This window comes from Heteronotia binoei, chromosome 8 (assembly GCF_032191835.1).
Source record: "Heteronotia binoei isolate CCM8104 ecotype False Entrance Well chromosome 8, APGP_CSIRO_Hbin_v1, whole genome shotgun sequence".
Taxonomy (NCBI): Eukaryota; Metazoa; Chordata; class Lepidosauria; order Squamata; family Gekkonidae; genus Heteronotia; species Heteronotia binoei.
In genome coordinates this window covers 50,632,348-50,659,119 of record NC_083230.1, presented here as the reverse complement: position 1 = coordinate 50,659,119, position 26,772 = coordinate 50,632,348, and the positions used below count along the sequence as shown (strand labels likewise).

At 44.8% G+C, this 26,772-nt stretch overlaps 1 protein-coding gene across 2 annotated transcripts in view; it reads right to left on the bottom strand.

The window, feature by feature from the left end:
- LGR5 (leucine rich repeat containing G protein-coupled receptor 5) overlaps window positions 1-26,772 on the bottom strand; it is a 147,603-nt gene that overhangs the window by 34,509 nt on the left and 86,322 nt on the right. For both annotated transcript variants that reach the window (XM_060245083.1, XM_060245082.1), the window contains exons 8-11: window positions 5,891-5,962; window positions 2,795-2,866; window positions 2,625-2,693; window positions 422-493 (exon numbers count right to left, since the gene is read on the bottom strand). In XM_060245083.1, coding sequence (XP_060101066.1) covers window positions 422-493; window positions 2,625-2,693; window positions 2,795-2,866; window positions 5,891-5,962 — 285 coding nt within the window. The remainder of the gene's footprint in view (window positions 1-421; window positions 494-2,624; window positions 2,694-2,794; window positions 2,867-5,890; window positions 5,963-26,772) is intronic.

The following is a 26,772-nucleotide window of genomic DNA, read 5'->3' as shown; positions in this document are numbered from 1 at the left end:
TTCCTACTTATAGCTTAGTCATCTAAGAGTCAAGTGACAGCACTCCCAAGTCCACTGCAGGAATGCCTCAATCATTTTTGGCATGATATTCCCTCTGTCTAAAAGTGCTGCTGGGCTGATCAAGGCTGGTACCACAGCAAAGTGAAGGAGGGGCACCTATTACCCCATCCCACACACCATTTTCAAGAGCCCCAGTGCCTGAGGTTTAGGCTCTTGAAAACAGCATCAGAGGGAGACACAGGAACCCCCTCTTCCCATGTTACAATCCTAACAATGGAGGTTTCCCCATGGTGAATTCGAGGATGCTATCACATCTAGTTTGGCTCTAAGTAGCTGAATTTCTACAGTGATTTTGTTGTACAATATTGAGAAAAGTTGTACACTGACAAATTCATATAATTAAGATTCATCTTTTACTTACAGTACTTGAAGGTTAGTGAGTTGATCACAGACTGTTTCAGGAAGAGAGATTATCTGGGCTCCTGTTAGGGTACTGTTAAGAAATTACAGACAGTTATGATGCAATGGTTATTAACCAATAGCCAAATCTGCAACCAACGTAAACTAAAGTGCAAGAATAAAATTCTATGTAGTGCCTCAAGCTCAGTTAATAGCTTAATAGGTTGATAGTCATCTTTACACAGAAGGGAAGTACATGTATACTTTTCTCTGTCTCTTCATTTGGCACACATGTACACTTCATGCCAAGGCACAATGTACATGATCCTTCTTCCTGAAAAGAAAGTGGGGAGAAGTCTATGTGAATCAGGCTTAAGTATGTCTTGGTCTTTGCATGGAGCACTTGCCTTAGATGATACACTATGGCTGATTACAGACGGGCAGTTTAAGCCGCCCCAGGGATGGCAGGCAAGTGCCCTAAAAAAGTGCATCTGCAGTGACTGGGACCACTTAATTTAAAGGTAGTTGGCAACTCTAGATCCTGGGGTAAGTATTTGCAGTGGCCTAGCCTTCAGCTGGAGTCCCTGAGGCTGGCAGGCCACCTGTAAACTGGCAAGAATCATTTGGAGTCCCCTTTTTAATCCCTGTTAAACTAGATCGATTCAATCTAGCCTAGTTGATGTGTAAAATTTGAGATTAGCTAGGGGGAACAGGTGTAGTTAATTATGGTTTCTAGTTCCCCCTAGAGGCTAAAAGATGGGAAGTTTCTCCCCCATTTTGCTAGCCAAGCTGAGCTAAGCCATGCTGTGTTGAGGCTCATGCAAAAGGAAACGTCGCGGCGTACCTTGGAACCATTATTTTGATTTGGGAATTTTGGATTTTGTGTTTGTATTTCCTGGACTGGAATGCTGTCTTGCCTGAGGGCCGATATATGAAACCTATCTGCTATATTGCATTTTTAAAACTTATTTTGACCACTGGTGAAACCACCAAGGTAATGGGACTAAGGAGCTTGAACTCCAATAAATCTTAAAGACAAGGCTGTTTGTGTTGGACTCTTTGTCAAGGCTTGGCAGAAGCTCCAGTTGCCTTAGACCCTGCTTATAACAGGATTTACTCTGGACTCTGAGTTTGGCCAGAGAGCCTGTTTATAACTTTATTATTACCAGAGAAGCAGAGTAGGCTGGTGGTCTACTTCCTGAACTATCGTATCAGCCTGATGGCAGTCAATTAATCAACAATGCCTCTTCTGCTGGGGCTCCTGTTCAGCCTCCCACCGGGAAGCCAGGAGAGAGCTGGAAGACGGCGGCAGAGCACTACAGCATCTACACACGCACATTTGCCTGCCATCCCTGTCCTGCCCCCAACTCACCAAGAGCCAGCTTAAAAAGGCACCACTTTCAAAGTGGTGCCTTTTTGCTGAGGTGCCTCTGATGTGCCAATCTGGCCATCTGCACAGCTGGGAAGTGCCCAGAAAGTGCCTGGGGAGCCACAGACAGGGTGCATGAGTGCTCTAGATCAGGGGTGGGGAACATCCGGCCTGAGGGAGATCACATGGTCTGGCCCTTGGGATTGCTAGGCCGAGCCAAGCCACATGGTGTTCTCTACAAAAAAAGTCCTGGACCTAGACCTTTGCTTAGGGCTGTGGGTGTGTGCACCAAATTAGGCTGTCCCCAGATGACTTCAAATAGAGAAAAATTATTGGTGTTAATTTTGCTGGTCTGAATCATTCTCCCTTGGCGGAGCACTGTTTTTAAGTTGATCATTTTGTATGGCCCACAAATGATGTTAGAAATATCCAAATGGCCCTTGGCAGAAAAAAGGTTCCCCACCCCTGCTCTAGATGCTCTCCGGGGCGCCCACAGCCTGTCCCTTTTCCATGGGCTGTCAGGGCAGTCCTGGATGCTCCTTTTCTGGCTGGTTCAGTTCCGGGTTGGCTTGATGCCACCCTGAGCTGTCTGTCTGTTAGCAGCCTATGTGCATGCTGGGGAGAAGACATCTTCTTTCCCACTGTGCAAAGTGGGCTGTTGGCCTGGTAAGTAAATTAACTCAGTCAGAGTCAAAGGGATCAAACCATCTCAGATTAAGCACTTTATCTTAAACAGGTTGCAGATTGGATTGTAAAGGATTGGTTGACGGACAGCTCATTTAAAATGAGTCAGCATCTGCACTAATTAATGCCATCTGCTTTGAAGGGTAACATGAACTATCTGTCTGGTACTTACAGGCTTTCCAGACTTCTTGTCTCAGTCAGATCAGGGAACTCTGTTATCTGTGAAGCCCCATTTAAAGTCCTAAAGTTACAAACACAACATCATTAATAGCATTTCTTTTAAAAACAGGAGTGAAGAGGTCACTTTTCAGAGGTGATGCTTTAAATAATATGAATACATACAAGGTTCTGAGTTCAGGTAAATGCTGAAAAGCAGACTTTCCCACAGTCTGAATAGGATTGTCATAGAAATGGCTGTGAAAAAGAAGAAAGGACAGATGTAACACTCAAGGTTTATATCTTATACTGGGCAGGTCTCATAAAGCTTTCATGACATTGCCTACAACCTGTTCATTAAAGCCCTCTCCACAAGAGCTGATACTCCTAGTATGCCACAAACAGATTTCCCCCATTTCTTAAACTTTCTTCCCAGATCGCAATGATATGCTTATTATGGCTTGGACCAGTTACAACTTTATGGATTTAGTGTTGACCATGTTTAAAATGTTTAGTGTAGGAACGAGATTATTGCACTGAGCATGTGAGGTAATGCTCTAAGCACTCCAGAAACTTTTAATATCAGCCTAACTGGTGTGTCACTGCTCTCAAGAGCAAGCCCTGTATGAAAAAGCTTCAAAATGTAACTTTTAACAAATTTGTTCATCATTTCACTTATTTATATGTCACTGTAATGTTTTTGCTGAATGCAGCATGAACCAAGAAAGTGATTTTTGCTAGTGAATATCAACTTTGTCATTGGCTCAATTTTCTTAATTTCAAAAATGGCTTAAATTCTTCTCTTCAGTATTTTGACAGTACTTCATCATGTAGGTTCCAACACAAATGTGGGTAATGAAACCTGTGAAAGTGAGTCCCAGGCTTTTGCAGCTTTATTGATCTGTTACATGCTTTGTTTTTTTTAAAGTAGGTCACTGTGACAGACAGCCTCCAGTACCAACCTTAAGTCATCCCAGCAGATCTTTGCATAAAAGGGAAGTAGGCAGATATTAAGTGGCATCAGCCAATGAGACAATGGAAAGTATGTCATTGTCTCAGACAGGGCTTGTGGAAGCAATAGAGAAACAGGAAAAATTACCAGGAGATTATCTAGGTAGTTAGGCTTTGCCCAGTGAAGGAAAAGAACTCAGACAACTATAGTATAGGTACACAGGGCTCTGGGAATGACAAAGAGACAGAGATAGAGCTGGTAACCTGTGTTACTTTAGGGATATAGTAGGTTAGGGTCTTGTTAGGAGATTGAGGAAAACATCCCAAGACACAAGCGAAACCTATTTCAACAGAGTTTTTGGGTTTAAGGAGGAGTTCCAAATGAAATCATTCTTTCTCTCTCTCTGGCAGAAAATACTCTGCCAATTCAGTAAAGTTGTGGGTGTGTGAAACTGTAGCTCCCTTGATGCATAGTTCTGCGGTACTTTGCTGTAATCACCCATCAACTTGTTACATTCCTTGTTTTATCCACCAAATCACTAAGCCCTTCTAAAGAAGAAAAAATAAACTTATTTTTTTATGAAAGGAAGTTTCATAAGAGGATAGTGGAAGTAGTAGAAATCACCTCAGAATCATGTGCTTCCTCTATAATCGCAACATGTAATTTAGCAGTTTTTAACTTACTCACTACTTGCAACCCACACCATGACTAAAATCAACTCAGTACCACCTAAAATCAATATGGTCAGGAATACTGGAAGGTGTGATAGGATGGGTGGGGAACTGATAAAGCACCTGGCTTTCAATAACCCTACTAAAAAGGTTGGGAACCACTGTATTATGGTCCTCATAAGACTGGCTGAAGAATTTGCCAGCTGGTCCTATTACTTAAAATACTTTTATCACATCTGCATGCCAGTGCTGGATATGCCTGGCAACAAAATATACACATGACAGCCAGAGTGGTGCAGTGGTTAGAGTGGGAAACGCAAGCTGAAATACCGACTCTGCCAAGGAAGCTCACTAAATGACCTTGGGTCAATCACTCCTCAGCTTCACCCTGCCTCACAGGACTGGTGTAAAGACAAATGGAGGGGAGAAAGGATGAGATGAAAATGTACTTAAATCAGTAACACATTTGAATGCCTTTAAGCACTCATTTGTCCCAATTATAACCCTAGATCAGTAGATGAACTCAATGTCCCAATTATAACCCTAGTAGATGAACTCTGAGAGTCTGCATTAGGATGAACCACAAAAATACCATTTGATTCATAGGCAAACTGCAAACCCCACTAACCAAGTCAGCTGGCATATGAACCAAACCAGGTTTGTGCCTGAAACAGCTGAGCCACAGGGGTAGCCTGCTCTGCACAACTCAGCTGCTCAAATGGGGTTTTCTTGGGCAACCAACCCAAGTATATAAAGTATATAAAATGCCAGGAGAGACTGTACTATCATTGTGGAAGTATTACAAGCAAAAACAGCTTTCTAAATGTTGGAGATAGGCATTCTCACTAGGAATGCTTCACATTTTGCTGGGAACACATTTGACTGGTTAATTTACCATGTTTTAAGTTAGCAGTCAGATGTGAACTAATCACTGGGTCTGTTTGGTTCATGCTAAGCAGCTGAAAATGCCTGCTGAACCAGTTTGTATCAAATTTCCCCAGAACTGTATATATGTAAAGACGCTGCTGATTCAAACTAATCGGCAGCCATTATCATCACTAAATGCTACTTAAATGAACACTGAAGGATATGATTTTATTGAAACACAGCATGTACTGATGTCTGAGTTATATGATTTGTGACTGATCTTATTGTCTATTTAAACAATTGTCTGCTGAGCAGAAAAATTATTTAGCAAGGACAGGGAAGTGCTACACCTCAGTTGAGCTGTATGAGAATCTGCATGCACAAAAAACTAACTGTACTGTTCTGCATTAGTGAATACAGTGAAACAACCTGTTAAGCACCCAGAAACAGACTGACAAACTATCAAACTGATCACTGACTAATCATGTCTCTATTCGCAACTGGTGAACAGGACATCAGTTAAACCAGCAGGTGTTTAAACATCCCCAATTTTTACTTTACAATTCAATATCAACAGCAGCCTATTTTGCTGATTCCAGAAATGAGGATACAGATAGACAATGAGAAAGGCACATGATACCAGTGGGGAGGGGAACCAAGTTAATGATAACAAATATAGAAGGAAGAAAGGGTTTCAAAAAGTTTAAAAAGCACATAAAGTGCTCATAAAAGACTGATAGTTATTATAAACAATTTCACATTTTCTGTGTGAAACAAACTGCTGCTACTTACATTGCTATAAGTGATGGATTGCCCACAAATGCTTGCTCAGGTATTGACTTGATATTATTACTATGGAACCCCCTACAAATGAAACAACACGTAAGTATGTTGGAAATATTAGTTCTGTGATGTTGCATCAATGAAATAGCTGGTATGTCAGCAACATAAACACAGTCAAGAGAGCCAGTGTGAGACAGTGGCTATAGCTACATCAGATTGTTTTGCTTGGCACTGGCAGCACTGCTAAGGCCCAAAAGTCAGGGAAAAGGCTCATGCCTATCATCACCTTCCAGATTTCCACAACCTGGCAACCTGAGTACAAGGTAAAGCCCAGAAGTGTTGGAAGGGCTACTCCAAACCTTACTCAAAGTATAACCTTCTTCCCCCCACCCCCCTGCAATTTTGTTTGCCAGCACACCAGCTTCTTCACAGGTACACATTCAATTTGTCATTCCAAAAAGATTGCATGCATCTGAGTGTTGGACTCGGGGAAGGAAAAGGAAAGGCCCCCTGTGCAAACACCAGTCATTTTCGACTCTGGGGTGACGTTGCTTTCACAACGTTTTCACGGCAGACTTTTTACGTGGTAGTTTGCCATTGCCTTCCCCAGTCTTTTACACTTTCCCCCTAGCAAGCTGGGTACTCATTTTACCGACCTCGGAAGGATGGGCCGGCTACCTGAATCCAGCTTCCCCTGGAATCAAACTCAGGTTGTGAGCAGAGAGTTCAGACCACTGCACTGCAGTACTGCTGCTTTACCACTCTGTGTCACGGGGCCGCTTCAGGGGGAAGACCTGGGTTCAAATTCCTACTCTGCCATGAACTCTGGGTGACCATGAGCCTGTCACTTTCACTCTGCTCAGTCTATCTCACAGGTGTTGTGAGGATAAAAATGGGAAAGGGAGAATCATTTATCCCACTTTTACCTTCTTGGAGGAACGACAGTAAAAACAATTCTAACACAGATGTCAACATTATACATTTCTACTGAGGCAAGTTTATGCAACTTGTAGCCTGAACTCATGTGTGCTTATTTATTGATTTATTTACTTCATTTAAAAACATAAAGTGTGCTGTTGAGTTGCAGCCAACTCCTGGCAACTGAATGAAGTTCTATCTTATAGGGTTTTCAAGGCAAGGGATAAGCAGGAGTGGTTTGTCACTCCCTTTGCATAGCAGTCCAGTCTTCCTTGTTAGTCTCCCATCCAAGTCCCAGTCTAGCTTAGCATCCACATTCTGACAAAACTAAGCCAGCCTGAGATATTAGGGCTGCTATTTATCTCATTTATACTTGACCTTTCTCTCCAATGGGGATCCAAAGCATCTTATATAATTATCTTTTCTTCCACTTTATCTTCATAAGAACCCTGTGAAATAGGTTAGGGTAAGAATGTGTGACTGGCCAAAGCTCACCCATCAAGTTTCCATGGAAGAGTGAAGATTTGAACCTGGAAGTAAGTCTCACTTAGTTTAATGAGACTTATCTTAATGGAAGTATACATAGTTTTGAAGCTTTAGGCAAAGTTTTATCCTCATCCTGCTTTTTGACTAAACTTCAGTTACAGTTAACAGAACTGCCAAGTAAACGTGTTTTGGATCAGAATGCCAGTATTTGTCAGTATGAATAAGATTGAAGGGCCTATTGTACATGTTAGCATTTGACACGTCTTCTTTATGAAAGTATTTGAAATGAACCAGCTAAACAATGTAATTACTGCTATTTTTGAGGAAGCAGATTGTCTCCAAATTAATTACTGCATTTTATTCACATGAGTAATAATCTATTGTTGAGAACAAAAGAGACAACAAAGTATTCAGCAGGGCCAGTAATGATTTGTGTGGGAAATGTTCATTTGCTCAATCAGGTATGAAAAAGCTCCCCAGATTTACGAAGCACTGGATGGTTCACTGATGCGAGCGAGTACCTCTTATTCATAGCTTGGGCAAGTTTATCAGCCGGGGTCAGCGACTTGGTCAGAAATCTGGCAGCAGAAGAAAATTGTGTTTCAAGTGGAAAAGGCTGAACAGTCAAAGTATGAAGGCAGAATGTAACACTGATGATTCTTGCAGATTCCTACATTTAATACACTTCCCATAAAAAAATCATACTGCTTTACTTTCATATCTACTTAAGATGGAGTTATACAGTGTGCAGTTCTGTGATACTTTTCCTAAGGTCCTTATTTGTTGTTGTGTAGCAACAGCTGTGATTTAAAGGAATAGGCAAGTGGGGGAGGGTTATTTAACTCTTTCCTCTTATACCTTTTCCCTGCTGAAAACTGCTACCACAAGCTCCTTTTAATCGCAGATTAAACTATGTATAAGTAGTCATATTTTTCCCCAGTGGAGGTAAAAGTAGATTGCAGATTGTGATATTTGCAGGAAAATAGGGAAAGTATGACGTCTTCCCTCCATATACACTGGACTTTCTGGAGATATGCAGATAGAGCTTAGGGATGGCACAGTTTGGTGAAGGGAACCTCAGCAGGATATAAATCCCTTCAAAGCAGCCATTTTCTCCAGAGGAACTGATTTTTGTTGTCTAGAGATCCGTTGTTTTTCTGGAAGATCTCTAGGTACCTCTCGGACGCTGGCACCTAAATGTAAAAGCACAGTGAGCATGCAGGCTGCAGAGTGCAGACAATGTGGCTAGAATAGAAGGAAGTAGAAATGTGGGGGGAATACAGAGCTTGCTATGGGAAAGTATACTGCTAAAAATAAGTATGGCAGCCCCTTTGCACGGGCACACTTTGAGTAACTGGAAATATCACACAAAAAGAATGCTAAAATGCAAGTGAAAACCTACTCAAACTCAGGGTAAAAGTTTTAAAAGTAGAAACAAGAAAACAGAGTTCAAAGCTTGATTCTCCAGGCAGTTACAGCACAGTCCTGGGTTGTGATGAAGGACTGCTCTTGCTTGTTGTGTTAGTATCAACAGGTGAAGTGCCAAAAGCTTGGAGGCAGGCAAATGTTGTCCCCATCTTCAAGAAGGGGAAAAAGGAGGATCCGGGTAACTACAGACCCATCAGTTTGCCGTCTATGCCTGTGTGACGGACTCAGGAATTTAGCCTGAGCAGCTGGAGACCAGGCTTGCATTGATTGGCTGAAATGTTACCGTAGCAACGTAATGTGGCAAAACAAAGGCTCTTGGTAGAGTACACCTCAGAGTTAGGAGTTCTATCTGGGGGAGTCTTCAGATAGAGAAGTCTTCAGAGAGTCTGACGTGACCAGGCTTAGGCTGGTCAGTTGTGTGGAGACCACTGGACAAGGAGCTGAGAACAGCCAATGGCTGAGTTCCTTGTGGGAGACAGAGCTAGGTTAAGCTTCTGTCTGAGAGTTTGATGTCAGAAGGGGGCAAAACCAGGCACCTTCTGTGAAGGAAACTCTCTGAGGGAGATCTGCCAGTACATCAGGTAGTCTCCAGTGTACAAACTAAGATCACATAAAGACACACAAAAGGGAGAGAACTGGATTCTGGTGGTCAGCAGGGTTACCCAAGACTCAGACCAGAAAACTAGTTAGGGCTGAGACACATGAGGTGTGAGTCCTGGAAGCTAGTGTGAGAGGATCTGTGAGGGAGAATTAAACTGGCATCAGTCAGGAGTTTTCTATGTGTGTGTGAAGACCCTAAAGTAAGCATCCTTCAGATCAATAACAGTGAACCAGATTAAACTTTAATAGCAAAATCGAGGGAAAGAAAATTACTTGGAATTTTGAAACATGTAAGAAAATATTTAAGTTCCAAAGATCCAAAATAGGTCTGATTTCCCCATCCTTTTTATCCACCAGGAACATGTGTGAGAAAAACCCTTTGGGAGCCTGAGACCGTCAGCAGTGGGGAAGGAGGGCGGATAGTGTGAATGCACATTTGACGAAGATCTACAATTACAGGTAAGCAACCTGTCTATTTTCTTCATGATCTTTGTGCTTCACACTCATGGGAGATTAGGTGGGAACAGACGGTCAACCAGAAGAGACAGTTTGCAGCACCACAGCTCCCAGACGAGTCCTCTGCTGAGCATGCACATCCAGAGCGTAATGCTTTGTGAAAGCATGGGGAGAAGACCAAGTGGCGGCCTTGCAAACATCCGTCAAGGAGACACCCTTCAGGAACGCCACCGACGTCACCATAGCCCTAATAGAGTGTCCACGAATGGGTCCAGGCAACGGCTTCTTCGCCAGCAAGTAGCACAATTTAATAGTTTCAGTAAGCCACTTCGAAAGCTGAGATGAAATTTTAGAACCCAACTGAGGAGCAGCATAGGAAACAAAGAGATGCTGGTCCTGACAAAAACTCTTAGAACGGCTCAGATAAAAAAGTAACGCAAGCTTAACATCCAAGGCATGCAACCGACACTCCTCGTCTGAAGAAGGCGTAGGGTAAAACATAGGTAACTAAACGTCCAACTTAAGATGAAACTGGGAAACCACCTTTGGGAGAAACGAAACATCAGGAGCCAACGAAACTCTGAATTCGTGAAACACTAAGTACGGGTGGTCACAACACATAGCCTTGAGCTCCCCTACTCGGCATGCTGACATGATCGCCATCAGAAATGCAGTCTTCCAGGATAGGAGCTGTAGGGAACAGGTTACCATTGGTTCAAAAGGACGCCTTGTCAACCTATCCAAAACTAACGCCAAATCCCACAACTGTGGGGGTGATCTAGACGGAAGATGCAACCTGACCAGTCCCTTCAGGAATTGCTTCGAACGAGGATGAGCAAACACCGAATGCCCCTCAACAGGCTCATGGTGAGCTGATATAGCTGATAAATAAACTTTCACAGAAGAAAAGGAAAGTCTAGCATCAATCAAAGATAAGAGAAAATCAAATATCACAGGTAAACCCACCCATTGGGGTGAGATTGCAGTATCAGCCAAAAATCGGACAAATCTTCCCCATTTCCTGTCATAGGAAATACGGGTAGACAACTACCTACTATTCAGAAAAACGTGATTGACTCTGCTCGAAAATTTATAGGATCGATGAACCACGCTATCAACTTCAGGTGAGGTACATTTTGGTGAAACACTTGCCCTTCTTTTGGCCGAAAGAAGGTCTGGCTCCGCTGGGAAATGATGAAAAACTCCCCGCGCTAAGTGGAGCAAAATCGGAAACCAGTTTTGCCAAGGCCACCACAGCGTGATTAGTATGCACCTCGGTTCCTCCCTCTTTATCTTGTTGACTATTCTCATCAGCGGAAGAGGCGGGAACAGATACAGAAAATTACCCTTCCACGGGAACATTAGACTGTCCCCCAAGGAAGCCGGATCCATCCCTCCCCTGGTGCAAAATAAGGGACACTTCCAATTTAGGGCTGTGGCGAAAACATCAATCTGAGGATACCCCTAGAACTGGAACACTGGTTGAAGGAAATGCCACTGTATCTCCCATTCATGTGAAGATGCTGCTCCTCTGCTCAATGAATCTGCCTGGAGTACCCCTGGAAGGTGGGAGGCCTTCACATAGATGCCCTGATCCAAACACTCCAGCCACAGCTCCATCGCTAGCGCACAGAGTTTTCGGGAGACTGTCCCACCCTGTCTGTTGACATAACAAAGGGCTGTAGTATTGTCCGTCAACACAGCAACACCCCGCTACTAAGGGGTGGAAGGACATAAGGGCGAAATGAATTGCCAACAGTTTGAGATAGTTTATGTGGCAACGAGTCAGCTGTGGTGGCCATGGACCCCCCCCCCCACACACACAGAGTATCCATGTGAGCACCCCATCCCCATAGGGATGCATCCGTGGTGATCGTAACCGTTGTTACAGGCAGATGGAAAGGAGCTCCTTGACAGATGTTGTCGCTGGAAGTCCACCATTCCAGGGACCGGAGGATCGAGGGTGGAATCGTGAACTTCTTTTGAGGCGAGTCCCTTAGAGGACAAAACTTTTTGAGGAACCAAAGTTGAAGCCCTCTCATGCAAAGTTTCGCGAACACTAGCACACTTGTAGTCGCTGCCATCAGTCCCAGCAGCTGCTGCAACCGTTGTGCTGTGACCCATTTCCGGACTTGAAAAAGATGAATGAGGGTGATAATGTCCATTGCTCTCTGTTGAGGCAGAAAAGCACGATGAAAGTCCGTGTCCAACAGAGCCCTGATAAACTGAACTGTCCTTGATGGCAACAAATGGGACTTTTTCATGTTGACCTGCAGACCTAGGGTATGGAGAAGACAGAGAGTTGTCGCAATACGGCTGGACAGATGCTCTTTTGAGTCCGCCACAAGAAGCCTGTCGTCTACATACGGAAAGATGACTAAGCCTTGAAGCCGCCCGGAGGTGTGCTGCTATAACGCTCATCATCTTGGTAAACACCTGTGGTGCAGTACACAGGCCAAATGGAAGGGGCTTTGAACTGAAAATGGTTGGAGCCTATCATGAACCTGAGGAAGTGCCTGTAAGATGGATGGATGCTGACATGGAAGTAGGCATCCTTCAGATCCAAGGTCGCCATCCAGTCTCCTTGGCTGATAAGGGGAAGGATTGTTTGTAGGGTAGACATCTGGAATTTCTGGTACACAATAAACTTGTTCAGATTTCGAAGGTCCATAATCGGTCTCAGTCCACCATCCCGTTTGGGGACCAGAAAATAACAAGACTAGAACCCCCCCGTTCCTGGCTGCTGGAGGGACCGGTTCTATGGCTTGTTTCTGCAAGAGATTGCTCATTTCCTCTAGCAAAGAGGGGGGGGGGGAGGTGTGATGACAAAAACTGACTGAGTTGGAACCTGAACAAAGTCTATCTTGTAACCCTCTGTTATAATGGTAACCCATTTGTCTGTGGAGATGGACTCCCATGCAGGTAGATGGTGACAGAGGCGGATGGGAGAAGTAGGGGCGGTGATGTGTGCGGCAGAAAAGTGAAAGGCCCTGCTTCGGAGGAAAAGACCCCTTGGATTTATTGGTAGCTGCAGAAGCCGAAGCAAACTTAGACTTATTATTTCCCCTATAAGGAGATCTGATCTCAGTCTGCGAAGAGCAAGGCCTCCAAGATTGGTCAGGGGAAAATTTCTGATAAGGCCTCTTGGGCCAGGGTTTGTGTCACTCCTTAGGTTTTCCAGCCTGTAAAGATGTAGGAATGCCAAGGTTCTGCAAGGTCTTAATACTTTTGTCCATTTCCTGCAGGATGCTATCAGTAGTGGAGCTAAAAAGACCTTCACCTTCAAAGGGAATGTCTTCCACATAAGCCCTGGTGTCAGGCTGAAGGGCTTTCGAACGCAACCAGGAGTGATGGCGTAGGGAAATGGCAGAGATTAAAGTCTTGGCAGAAACTGTGCTTTGACGCAGCCAACTGTTGTTTAGCCACAGCAAATCCCTCTCTTTGCAGTTTCTTCATCAGAGACCGCTTCTCCTCACTCATAGATGACAGTAGAGGTGTGAGTTGTTCCCAAATCGAATACTGGTAGCGTGCCATACATGCAGCATAGTTAGAGATTTTTACCCCCAAGGCTCCCACCGAGTAGAAACGTCTACCAGCATTATCGATCTTCTTGCCCTCTTTATCAGGAGGGGAAGAGTGAGTCTTGAGAGCCTTCAAAGATGAAGAGACCACCACCGAATTGGGTTTGGGGTGAGAAAAGAGAAACTCAGCACCAGCCTCTTGGACACGATACATATGCTCTAAACTTCGTGAGGAAATCGATGTGGATGCCGGCTTTGCCCATGGCTCCTTTACTGCTTGCAGAATGACTTTGGTCACTGGGAAAGCCACAGCTGTTGATGTGTCCCGCTGCATGATATCAAACACAGTATCATCGATGACCGGCTGCAGTTGGACCAATGAGAGCGAAAGAGATTGTGACACACGCTTCACCATGTCTCCATATGACTTGAGATCCTCTGAAGGGGATATTGGAAGATTCTCTGCGATATGAGAGTCTGGAGAAGATTCAGCTTGCACCTTGTCTGGATCGTCGGTACCCACCTCGGAGTCTGACGTCGAAGAATCTCCTCTCCTCTCAGAGTGTTCCAATAACAGCGGGGTTGAAGTGCGCTCGGGTGAGCGAAGCGATGCCGATGGGTGAGCCTGTGGGTTCCCAGACCTCTCCTTACGCCTCTCAGAAGGAATCGATGCCGATGCTGAAGGCGTGCGGCGGGTGGAAGAGTGATGCGAGACCCTTGAAAAGTGAGAAGCTTCTGAGCTTTGGTCCCATTCCGGCAGCTCGCGGGATGGGTACCACGGATATGGTGACGGGTATGGATAAGGTCCAAATGAACAAGGCCACTGACGCTGGTCTCACATGGGTGGTGGCGGGAACCTGCAAATCGAAGCACTCAACTCAGCCTCTCTCCGAAGATGGTACTATGGGTTCGGTTGGAGCCGAAGCCTCAATCTCCGATACTGAACTGCTGTCGCTCCGCCGACGCGACTCTGACCTGGAAGAACGAGTTTGCTGGGTCAGGTCGATTTCCTGCTCCGATCCCGAAAAATGGGTCAGTTGAGACCCAAGCCTGCCCGATACCGATGCGCTTCTCCAGCAGTTGGGTGATGCAAGAATTTTCCGCGGTGGAGTGGTTTGCGCCGATGCCGAATCTGTCAAAGCATCCCTAGAAGGGGAAGGAGTACGGGAAAGGCTGTCCTTCCTATGCTTGTCCTTCGACTTATGCTTCTTTGGAAGGGACGACTGGCTCCCCGAGTTGTCCTGATGTTTCTTCAGCAGAGTGGACTCCACTAACCCTTCAGAGGGTCGTTTCATAGGCCGATCCCACTCAGTCGGCATAACTGTCGACACTAGAGACGATGGACCCATCAATGCTGAGGCCGTGGATTGGGTTGCGTCACCCATTGATGCCGAAGGGTCCGATGCCATTTTAGGCGGTCGAAGAGCCGATTCGACTAAGGCCACCGACAGCCTTGCTGCTCGATTTTTCCGTGTCTGTTTGGAAAACCTTGAGCAATGAGGGCACGAGTCAACACGGTGTCCCTCGCCCAGGCACAACAAGCAGAGGGAATGACTGTCCGGGGGTGCAATCTTACTTCCACACTTCAGGCAGCGCTTGAAGAACCCCCAACGTTTTTCCATAGGCAGCAGGAACACGGGACGGAAGGGAAAAAAATTGCCCCAAAGGGCGAAGTCCAACTAAAAGTCTTTTTTTAAAAACAACAAGGAAATAGGAAAAATAAAAATGGGCAAGAGGAAAGCCAAGAATTTTTTTTTTAAAGTACTGACCGGAGCACTGAAGAATGATCCTTTCAACGCAGCGGTCAAGAAGGAACTGGTGGGATCCTCGCGCTGGCTCTGGTGAGCATGTGTACTGGGGCTCCTACGCATGCTCACTGGGTGCTGAGTGCGAAAAATCCTGGACTTTTTAGGTACCGATTAGGGGAGCGGCGTAGGCGCTCTATCCCATGAGTGTGAAGCACAGAGACAACGAAGAAGATCCTTGAATTCTAATCTATAGTCTAACTTAACAATGGAAAGAACTCATTCATCAGACATAATGTCCACCCAGGCAAAATAAAACGGTGCTGATCTGTCCCTAAACTTGACAGAAGTAGAAATGCTCTCTAGTCAGAAAGGATGGCTTCTGAGACCGACCAGACTCCCTGGTGGGAGATGGTTGATGGGCCTGTCTAGATTTACTACAATGTTATGCCTGGAATAACCCTTTTGAGGGAGAGGATATGGGGCCTAGCATGGGCTAGAATAGCAATAGTCCCTGAAATATGGCTGCCAGTGTTGGTGCAAGAAGAACTCTGCTTGAATTGAGATGGGGTGGACTGCAACACTTCCAATGACTTGGCCTTCTGCTTATTCTTTGTTAGGGACAGTCTCATCAGTTCTGGCCAAAAAAAAGCATTGAGCCCTATAATATAGTGGGTTCAATGCATGGAAGAGGTGTGGTGGTAGTGATCATTAGCTCTTTATTAAGTACAGCATAAGGTAGCCTGCACTCCAAGACTGGAGAGCTGGGTCAACTATATACAACTCAGGGTTTCTGCACAAGCACATTATTAGATCATTCAAACCAGCAGGGGACCTGTGATTGGTTCATGGCAGCAGGTATTTGGATCCTGCTGCCAATTGTTCCCAAGTCCCCAAGCTCTGTTCGTATGGCTCCAATGAGCCAGGCAGGAGCACCCAATTCAGTTCTCACTTGAGTCCACATACACAACACCCCTCCCCCCCAGTTTGCAAGCCTTAGCACACGTAGTCCTTCAAGTAAATGGGCTCGTGGTGCTCCTGCATTGATTGCCTGGGCACCAGAGTGGGTGGCGGAGCTGCTGCAGCTTTGAGCATGGCCAGTGAGCTTTGAGAGGAGCTTTGAGAGGAGCCAGTGATGCTGGAATTTCAGCTGGCCATTCAGAATCCACAGAGGCCTCCGGTTCCGATGGAAAGGCGGGGGTCAGAGCCTCTGCTGCTGCCAGTTCAGTGTCGGTAGGAGCTGAGACAGCAGGCAAGTCCCTTGGGCTGTCGTCATGCTCAATCTCATTCCTAGGCACCTCACATGACTGGACTGATTGATGTGCTGCTGCATTGTGAACCCGCCCTCACTGGTGACCTCATACATGACTGACCCTAACACCCTGGAGACTCGAGCTGGAATCCATGCTGGGCCACCCCCAAAGTTCTTTGCATACACCAGGCTATGCGTATCAACCCCTCTGGGTGCTCGGACCGCGTCTGGCACCTCTTGCGGGTCTGGGTGCATGTGGTTTAGGAGCGTCGCCAGTCGCCAGCCCATAAGATGTTTGGCCGGGCTGTGGCCGGTGACTGTGCAGGGGATAATATGCTGGGCCAGCAGGCACTCTGTGAGGCGGACCTCCCAATCCCCTTGAGGATGTGGCGGAGTGACTCTTTGGTGGACCACACCATCCTTTCTGCTTGGCCATTGGTGGCCAGGTAGAAGGGGGCTGACCGGATGTGCCAGATCAAATTTTGGCCTCAGAAGTTCTAGAACTCCCTGGACATGAAGGCCATCCCGTTGTCGGAGACGAGGGTGTCTGGTAACCCGTGGGTGGCAAAAACCCTGCGGAGGGCCGTAATGGTGGCCCGGGAGGAGGTGGATGCCACCGGGACTACCTCGAGCCACTTAAGAGTAGGAGTCCACGATAAGGAAAAATAGGTGACCCTGGAAGGCCCCGCAAAGTCCATATGTAAGCGGGACCAAGGGTTACGTGTGGACTCCCACTGTTGTGCTGGTGCCAGTCATGTCTCCTGGCATGGTTGGCACCTCACCACCCAAGACTCAATAGTGTCATTGATCCTGGGCCACCAGACATAGCTGCGAGCTAGAGCCTTCATCCGCCCGATCCCCGGGTGAGTTTTGTGCAGTGCGGTGACGACTCTCTGCTGTAGGACCAGGGACCCCACCTCCCTACTTCCTCACAACAAGCAACCCTTATGCACTGACAATTCGTCCCGGCACGATGTGAATGCTACAAACTCTGGGCCAAGTCCAATTTCCCAAAAATCTTCGCCCCTGCTAAGGATGCCAGCACATGGCTGACTACCAGCACTAGGTAGGCATGGCTTTACAGCACCTTGTTAATGATACACTTATAGTCTGCGCAGAGGTGGCCACGGCTGTCTGGCTTGACCGGGGTGATGATGGGTGTTTCCCAGCGGGCATTAGCAACTGGGTCTAACACACCCTGGGTCACCAGGAGGTCTAGTTCCTCCTCGATCTTATGTTTGAGGGTGAAGGGTATGCACCAGGCCTTCAGCCTTATGGATTATATGTTTGGGTTTAGTTGCAAAGACACGGGGGGCCCGGTGTATGTTCCAAGAGTGCCATCAAAAATGGCTAGGAACTCCCTGCAGATGCTCTGAACATCCCATGGCCTTGTGGGGGTCTGGTGTATCCCAGTCACCTGAATCTCCAGGGGCTCAACCCACACCCGGTCTAGCAAGTTACATAAGTCCCCCTCTACTACTACCAGGGGTAGCCTCCCGGAGAATTGGCCGTACTTCACCCATAGAACCCCAACTCCCAGTACTGCGATCTCCCATTTTTGGTAGTCCCGGACAATGAACGGGGATGGCTGCAGCTGGGGTCCCCCTCCCGGGCACAGCTGCCAGAGGGTCCAGGCTGAGATTATAGTTTGTCCAGCCCCAGAGTCCACCTCCATTTTACATGCCCTCAATTAGCACAGTGATTTGTAGTTTTCCTGGGGAGGGCATGGAAAGTTGGCATACCTGTTCTCCTGCTGCCATGATGGAGTGGAGCTCTTCTGTGAAGGTGGCCTCTTAGCATTGGCCTTGTTTGTGCCGGGAGGCGCTTCCCGGGGTTGATCGCTTGGCTCTGGAGCAGCAGACCCTCACTAGATGGCCCATCTTCCCACACTGGTGGCAGACGGTGTCTCTGAAACTGCAGGAGTGACACTTGTGTGGCTCTCTGCAGCTGACACACTCATGGGCAGGCGCAGTCTCAGTCGGTCATCTTGGTGGTAGCTTTTGAGCTGCGTGCCAGAGCTTGAGCACGTCGTCTTCTCCTGAGTCCTCCGATTTGGACAAGGAGGTGGCAGTTCGATGCACAGAGGTTGTGGCTCGCTCCTTCCTCGATTCTTCATACACCGTCACCTCCTTAATTGCCTTTGCAAGGTCAGTATTGTCCTTCCTGAGCAGCTTCTCATCCCGGAGGCTGAAGATGAAGCGGTCTCCCAGAGCTTCATCCAGGATTGGGAAATTACAGCATAGCAACAACTGGCGAAGTACGGCGATGAAGTCGGCCATGGACTTGTTGGGTTGCTGGCAGTACTCGGAGAATTTGAAGTGATGGGCCAGGACCATTGGTTGTGGCACAAAATGGGCTGTGAGGGCTGGGACGATGTCATCATAGGTGGCTGCCTTGAGGGTCCTGGGCACCATGAGGCCTTGCGCCAGCACTAGGGTGTTCATTTCCAAGGAGCTGAGTAGGAACACCTTTTTCGTGACGTTGTATTCGATGTGGTACTCCAACCAGGTCTCCTATCTTTCCGGGTTGGCCACACTGAAGGCTTCACTCGTTCCTGGCATAGCAGTCATCTCATCAGCGGTGACAGTGCGGGGTGCGGTGCTGGATGCAGAGGCAGTGATGCGATGCCGGCTGCTGGACTGCTCACCAGGATTCCATCCTCGTCGCCACTATAATATAGTGAGTTCAATGCATGGAAGAGATGCGGTGGTAGTGATCATCAGCTCTTTATTAAGTACAGCATATGGTAGCCTGTACTCCAAGAATGGAGAGCTAGGCCAACAGGGCCAACTATATACAACTCAGGGTTCCCGCGCAAGCACATTATTGGATCATTCAAACCAGCAGGGGACGTGTGATTGGTGCAGGGCAGCAGGTATTTGGACCCTGCTGCCCACTGTTCCCAAGTCCCCAAGCTCCGTTCGTATGGCTCTAATGAATCAGGCAGGAACACCCAATTCAGTTCTCACTTGAGTCCCATACACAACAAGTCCTCAAAGGGTACATCCTCAATCTTCTGCTTCGATTCCAGGGGAAGAATGGTGGAACAAGCAAAGACAGTGCACTCATACTCTCCTATTTATCCCTTTCAAGACAGCTGTGCATATATTAAAACCGCTCTTATTGTTCTCAAGCTCAGCTTTTCTCCTCCTCACCCCCTACTTTACACCTATAGAGGAACAAAGGCATTTAGTTATGTATGCACACACTTGCCTCAACCTCCGTACATCTTTCTGGCAAAAAAGGGAGGTAAAACAGGTATGTATATGTGACATTCCCTCTTCTTTCTTAGATTTAAAGGGTGCTTCTGCACATGTTTAATCGGCAGAACAAAGTTTGAGACCAGTAGCTATTTAATGGGAGAAGGAGTGGGGGGGTGTGTTCTACCCATGGGCTGGATTAAAGCCCTGCGTGGACCAGATTAGATGCATGGGCTGTATGTCTGACATCCCTGCTTTAAATCCAGAGAGTATAGTTCTCTTTCACTATCTGAAATTGGATCTTTGTACCTGATAAATGACATTTCAGACCTCATAGATCTAATATTGTCCAACTCCCTCTTTTTTATTTACCAGGGAAAAAGCAGGAATCAAAGCCCTTTGGGGCATTTGGATTCTGTGCTGGTTTGATTGCCCTCCTTTTAAAAAGGGCACCTAATTTCTCTTTTTAATTCTGGTAAGGAATTATCTATAGTGGTATCAGCCACCCAGCATGGAGGCAAGGAAATAAACTCCAGCCTATAGCCTTGTGTCAAAATAGCCAGGGCCCAATATCTGAATTAATCAGAGCCAAGCTTCTGGAAACTGGCCCACCGGTCACCAAACAGAACCAATGATAGGGAACCATCTAGTCAGAAGTTGGTCTTGGGAACTGGATGGTGAGACTCTTTTGAGGCCCCATCCTAAGTTGGGCACCATTTCTTCTCCTATGGTATGATTGAGGGGTCAGGAGTGATCTGGAAGCAAAATACTGCTGATGTCCTGTGGAGGCTGCTCTCTGTTCTCCACTATAGAGACGCTGCTACTATTGTCGCTGGTCTGACCTGTGCCTAGGTTGTGTGGGTACCAAAGGTATACTGGCAAGGGACTTTGGTGTTTTCTTGATTTGTGCAAGGGTCGCATCCATCTTTTAAAAAGAAAAGAAAAGAAAAGAAAAGAAAAGAAAAGAAAAGAAAAGAAAAGAAAAGAAAAGAAAAGAAAAGAAAAGAAAAGAAAAGAAAAGAGTAGGGCCTTCAAAAGGCACATCTCAACCCTCTATGTGGTCTCCCCCAGTACGGCTGTCAACTACAACACTGCTTCACACTGATCTGTTGCTCGGACTGATAAATTGTTTTAGTCTGAAAGAGTTTGGCCAGTGCTCTTTTGTCTTTGGAAACCAGCTCTAAATATGGGGTTTTTCCCAAAGAAAGAGCTGATAGCCTGCCATTACTGCCTGGCAGGGCTTTTGTAGAAAAAGCCCAGCAAGAACTCATTTGCATATTAGGCCACACCCCATGACATCACGATTGTTTCACATAGAGCTTTTTGCAGAAAAAACCCAGCAGGAACTGTTTACATACTAAGCCACACACACACACACACACACACCCCCGACACCAAGCCAGCCGGAATTGCATTCTTGTGCGTTCCTGCTCAAAAAAAGCACCCTGCTGCCTGGTAATCTGACACAGACAATGAGTAGATCTCCCTCCCCAGCACACTGAAACTCCTTCTCTCGTTATCTGTTGGGGCCTAATGATAAGCCTGGCGACTCCTAGGCTGCATCTTCTCCGTAATAAGTGAGGATGTTGGAAGATGTGTGGAGAAGAGAGCAGCATCCTGCCTAACCCTATAAAAACCATCCATACAACAGGATGCTGCTGGGAGAGAAGCTGGTTTTTGCCACAATTTCTGGATATTTTCAAGAAGGTCTTACATCATTGGAAACGCAGTCACTCCAGGAGAGTCAGAATACAACCAGCCCAAGATCTTATCTTTTGGATGGTGATTTGACATGGCCACTTCTATATCTAGTGATGTGCCATTCTCAGTATCTGTTCACCATACATTTTTAGATCTTCCAGTCTCAGACCCTTGGCCCTCTTCGTCCACTTCTACTTCCAGCTTCGGAACCAGAGAAGGGGGTTTTCTCTACACCTTGACTGATGAAACAGACTTCTGGGTGGAAAAATGGATGGGTAGCCTCTGGGGCTGATTTTGATCATGGTGCATAATAACCTTCCCACTCAGCCAAGTAAGTTAAGCAGGAGGTAAGGAGGTCACAGACCTGCTGACGAGGCCAGAGGCCACAGAATCAGTGACCCTATTCCAGAACCAACTGGTGGCAGAACTGATGGTGTCTCTCATTCAGGCTCTAATTCATCTTCAGAGAAGGACAAGGGAAGTGACTCTGCACATGGAGACAAAATTTCTTCGACAACGATCGGTGGTGATGGTTCCTGGGCTGGACGGTGCTGCTTTGGTTCTGGATATCTTTCCTTATTCTTCAACTTAGACTATTTAGATGGCTGTTCCAGGGAACTTCTCAGAACCAATGAAGAGGGTGAGCAGGACCAGCACCAATGGGGCTCAGAATGCTGCACTAATTGGATTGAAGCCACAGGTGATTTGGCACATTCAGCAGCCAACTGCGTTTTTGGCGCATCAGTGGAAAGGAGAGCTTTCTCCCACAAGGCTGCCTTAAGTTCTGAAGCCTGATCAGTTCTAGCCTTCTACATGAACCTCTGACAAGTCCTACATGCATAAATGTTACGACCTTCACCCAGGCAGAATAGGCATAAACCATGCTCATCTGTTTGGGTCATTTTTGCACTACATTTTGTACATTTTTAAAATCATCCCTTTTGGGACATGATTCAAAGAATCCTCCAGGTGAGGACACCACCTCAAGGGGAAAGACCTCCAAGAGTCTGTAATGAGCCTCGATACCCAGGGGAATACACAATCTGAGCAGAAAAAACACATGAAGACCAACAATCACAAGAGCACATTACAGAAAGAACTAATTCTGATGGTGGCAAAGAAGGAACTGAGGAAGGAGGCATGGCAGTGCTGGAGCGCATAACTGTTTGAGTTGGAATGGCCTTTGGCTCCAGTGAGTAGACCTTCCTAGCAGCCATAAGTTCCTCACAACAGCAATTCCTCTCTTGCGTAGATGGAGTCCCAAATGAGAATGCACAGAAGACTGAAGATGAACCCCTAGGCAGATAAGGCACACAGAATGGCTGTTTAACAGCACCATTCTAAAGCGACAGTTGGCCCAATCCTGAGAAGGCACCTTTTGAGTCATAATGACACAGTGGAAATCCAGAAACATTCCTTCTTTAAATGTAGTTTATTCTTCAATAGAATTAGCATTGATGAGAATTAGTATTGATGAGAGAAACAAGTCTTCTCAGCCTCAAAAACGAGATGAGGAAAAATACCCAGAAAAGCAATGGAGAACCTCTTTCCGCAGCAGAAAAAGGGAACCGAGGGAGTAGCGCCCCTCCTCCTGGTCATGTGATTGTTTTGACAGGAAAGCAATCAGAGGGAAAAGGGGTGTTCCTAGTCCACCAGAAAGCTTTGGAAAACTTTTTCATGGGTGGCTTGTATACACACAGTTCCCAATGTGGGACAGCACAGAAACCACGAGGATGACCTAGAGGTTAATGTAGAGCTTGACAGATTCCAATTTATGGAAATAAGGAGACTGACGCCAAAGAGCAAAAATAGTTCCGTAGAAGTGACTAGAGGGATCCCCAAGGGGGAAATGTTTCCATGGTTCATCTTCTGTAATTTGTACTATATTTCTGTATTTAATTTTATTACAGGAGAGACTAACCTGAGAATGGACGAGCTGACTGCCAATATATAGCAATATATTCAGTTGCTGATATAAGAAACATGTGATGCATATGTCATTCTTGAAAGAACCTTCTAATTTTGGAGGATTGATGCTCATGAACTATCATATGAATACATGAAGTCTGAGGAATTTTGTAATCTAGCTAGATGTATTGTCTTGATTCTGGGAACTGAAGGCTGTTCACCGTGTAAAAATAATGCCATTTGTGAAGTAGTCCTCTGACAGCCAACCTCACTGGCAGTACTCTCAGTTGATATAATGATTTATGTTCAGTGCCTCTGGGATTGAAATAGTCTGTTGCAAGTGGAACCATCATTCATCTACATCCTAATGATTTCTGTTTAATGTCTAAAGGATCTGTTTGGCCATCCTGATAGCATCTGGAAATGTATATTGCATGTGGCGGCATGGGAAACACTGAGTTGGGTTTTTGGTCCAAATACATTTCTGTGTGTGTATGGAAAATGTTTCCATATGCTAAAATAATACTACTTTAGATGGAGAAAGAGAATATAATGCAAAATAACATATGGGCTAGGCAACCGCACTTGGGATGCAACCTGCATCTCCTCTCCTCTAGATAAGCTTTCAGAAGCTGGAAGACTCATGCAAGTGGTCCCCTGAATCTTTCTGTGCACCATCTTGAAAAATTTAATATGCCTCTTTATACAGTAGTGAAGTTAAATACTATGGGCAAGGCAAAACACATAATGAGTATAATCTAGCAAGGAGTAGTTATCACTAATTATAACTGATACCAATTAATTTTGTTATGACTGTCCTATGTTACTGTGTTCTACTACCTGATCACAACTGATTTTTCCAGAATTGTGCCACTATCTAAACTAGTCGTCATATTGACTAAGTACCTCGTTAAGTGTGCATGATTGATTACTGGGAAAACTGTCATAGCAAGAAGAAATTTCTCATCTACTTACAATGTTCAAATTATCACCAAAGATTGACTTCATGGGGCAGAATTGTCTCAGTTACTATATAATGTCTACAAAAGGCAGATCTTCAAATGTAGATATTAGGAGACCATTAATCGGAGTCATATACCATCTATACATCATTTTAAAACAGTTCTCTTTAATACTCTTACATGTTGAAAGTTTCATAGAGTTCTTCCATAAATATTCCCATGTATCTATCTGTATTTTCTTTATTTACATTTATTGCCCATTTAATCATTTGAGATTTCACTAGTCATACTGACTAAGTACCTCGTCAAGTGTGCATGATTGATTACTGGGAATCTTCTGTAGACCATTTTAAAAGTAACTTATAAGTTTTTGAAGTTAATTTTTCATTATTTCCAAGCAGAACTTTTCCCATTTGTTTGCTCTTGTCTTATTTCTTCAGTTTTAATATCGTTTTCCACCAAACTCTTTATTTGTTGCATTTGAAACCAATCATATTTGTTATTCAACTCCATAGCAGTTTTCAATTCTATTTTGCCACTTTGTATTTTCAATAGTTGATGGTATGACAGCCATTTTTCCTCACCAGTCTCAGCTGTTATTTTTATCACTTCTGCTGGCACGATCCATAATGGTTTTCTTTCATCACCATATTTCTTATACTTTATCCAGGTATTCAACAAATTGTTTCTTATATAATGGTGAGAGAAAAAACTATCCATCTTTTTCTTCCCATGATACATATAAGCATGCCAGCCGAATTTATTTCCATGACCTTCCAACGCTAAAAGTTTTTTATTCAATAGCGTCACCCAATCTTTTATCCACACTAAATAAACTGCTTCATGATATAATCTTAACTCTGGTAATTGGAATCCTCCTCTTTCTTTAGCATCTATTAAAACTTTCATTTTAATCCTTGGTTTCTTCCCAGCCCATACAAATTCCAAAATCTTCCTTTGCCATTTGTTAAATTGTTTACTGTCTTTCACAATTGGAATAGTTTGAAACAAATACATTATTCTCGGCAAAACATTCATCTTAATTGCAGCTATTCTTCTAAGCAATGACAAGTTAAGTTTATTCCATTTTATCATATCTTCATCCATTTTACGCCATAGCTTTTCATAGTTATTTTTGAACAGGTCAATATTCTTCATTGCTATTTCCACACCCAAATATTTTACTTTAGAGGTAACTTCACATCCTGTCAGTCTCTGCAACTCCTTTTGTTTATTTACTTGCATATTTTTACATAAAATTTTTGATTTTTCTTTATTAACATAAAATCCAGCCAGTTCTCCATATTCTTGTATTTTAGCTAACAAAGGTGTTACTTGTGTAGGATTTTCATTTATATACATTATATCATCTGCAAACGCTCTATATTTGTAAATAAATCCTTTAACTCTCAACCCTTCTATTTCTTTATCATCTTGTATTTGCATCAATAAAATTTCAAGAGTCATTATAAACAACAAAGGTGAAAGCGGACAACCTTGTCTTGTATCTTTGCTGATTATCATTTCATCTGTAAGATCTGCATTTATACATAACCTTGCACGTTGTTCAGTATATATTGCCTTTATCATTCTTATAAAGTTTTCCCCCAACTCTATTTTCTCCATTACTGCAAGCATAAAGTCCCAGTTCAAATTGTCAAAAGCTTTCTCTGCATTTATTTATTTATTTTGCATCCGCAAAGAATAATGCAACTTCCTTCTTTGGATGTCTTTCATAATATTCTACAATATTTACAACAGTTCTAATATTGTCTCTTATTTGCCTTTTAGAGAGAAATCCCGCTTGGTCTTCCTTTATGAAATTTATCAAATATTGTTTAATTCGTTCTGCCAAAATTCTTGTATATATCTTATAGTCATTATTTAGTAATGAAATTGGTCTATAGTTCTTTACATCAAAAACTGGATAAGTAATAGGAAGCAGAGAGTGAGTATAAATGGGCAGTCTTCACAGTGGAGGACAGTAAGCAGTGGGGTGCCGCAGGGGTCGGTACTAGATCCCATGCTTTTTAACTTGTTCATAAATGATTTAATGTTGGGAGTGAGAAGTGAAGTGGCCAAGTTTGCAGATGACACTAAATTGTTCAGGGTGGTGAGAACCAGAGAGAATTGTGAGGAACTCCAAAGGGATCTGTTGAGGCTGGGTGAGTGGGCGTCAACATGGCAGATGCGGTTCAGTGTGGCCAAGTGCAAAGTAATGCACATTGGGGCCAAGAATCCCGGCTACAAATACAAGTTGATGGGGTGTGAACTGGCAGAGACTGACCAAGAGAGAGATCTTGGGGTCGTGGTAGATAACTCACTGAAAATGTCAAGACAGTGTGTGTTGGCAATAAAAAAGGCCAACGCCATGCTGGGAATTATTAGGAAGGGAATTGAAAACAAATCAGCCAGTATCATCATGCCCCTGTATAAATCGATGGTGCGGTCTCATTTGGAGTACTGTGTGCAGTTCTGGTCGCCGCACCTCAAAAAGGATATTATAGCATTGGAGAAAGTCCAGAAAAGGGCAACTAGAATGATTAAAGGGCTGGAACACTTTCCCTATGAGGAAAGTTTGAAACGCTTGGGACTCTTTAGCTTGGAGAAACGTCGACTGTGGGGTGACATGATAGAGGTTTACAAGATAATGCATGGAATGGAGAAAGTAGAGAAAGAAGTACTTTTCTCCCTTTCTCACAATACAAGAACTC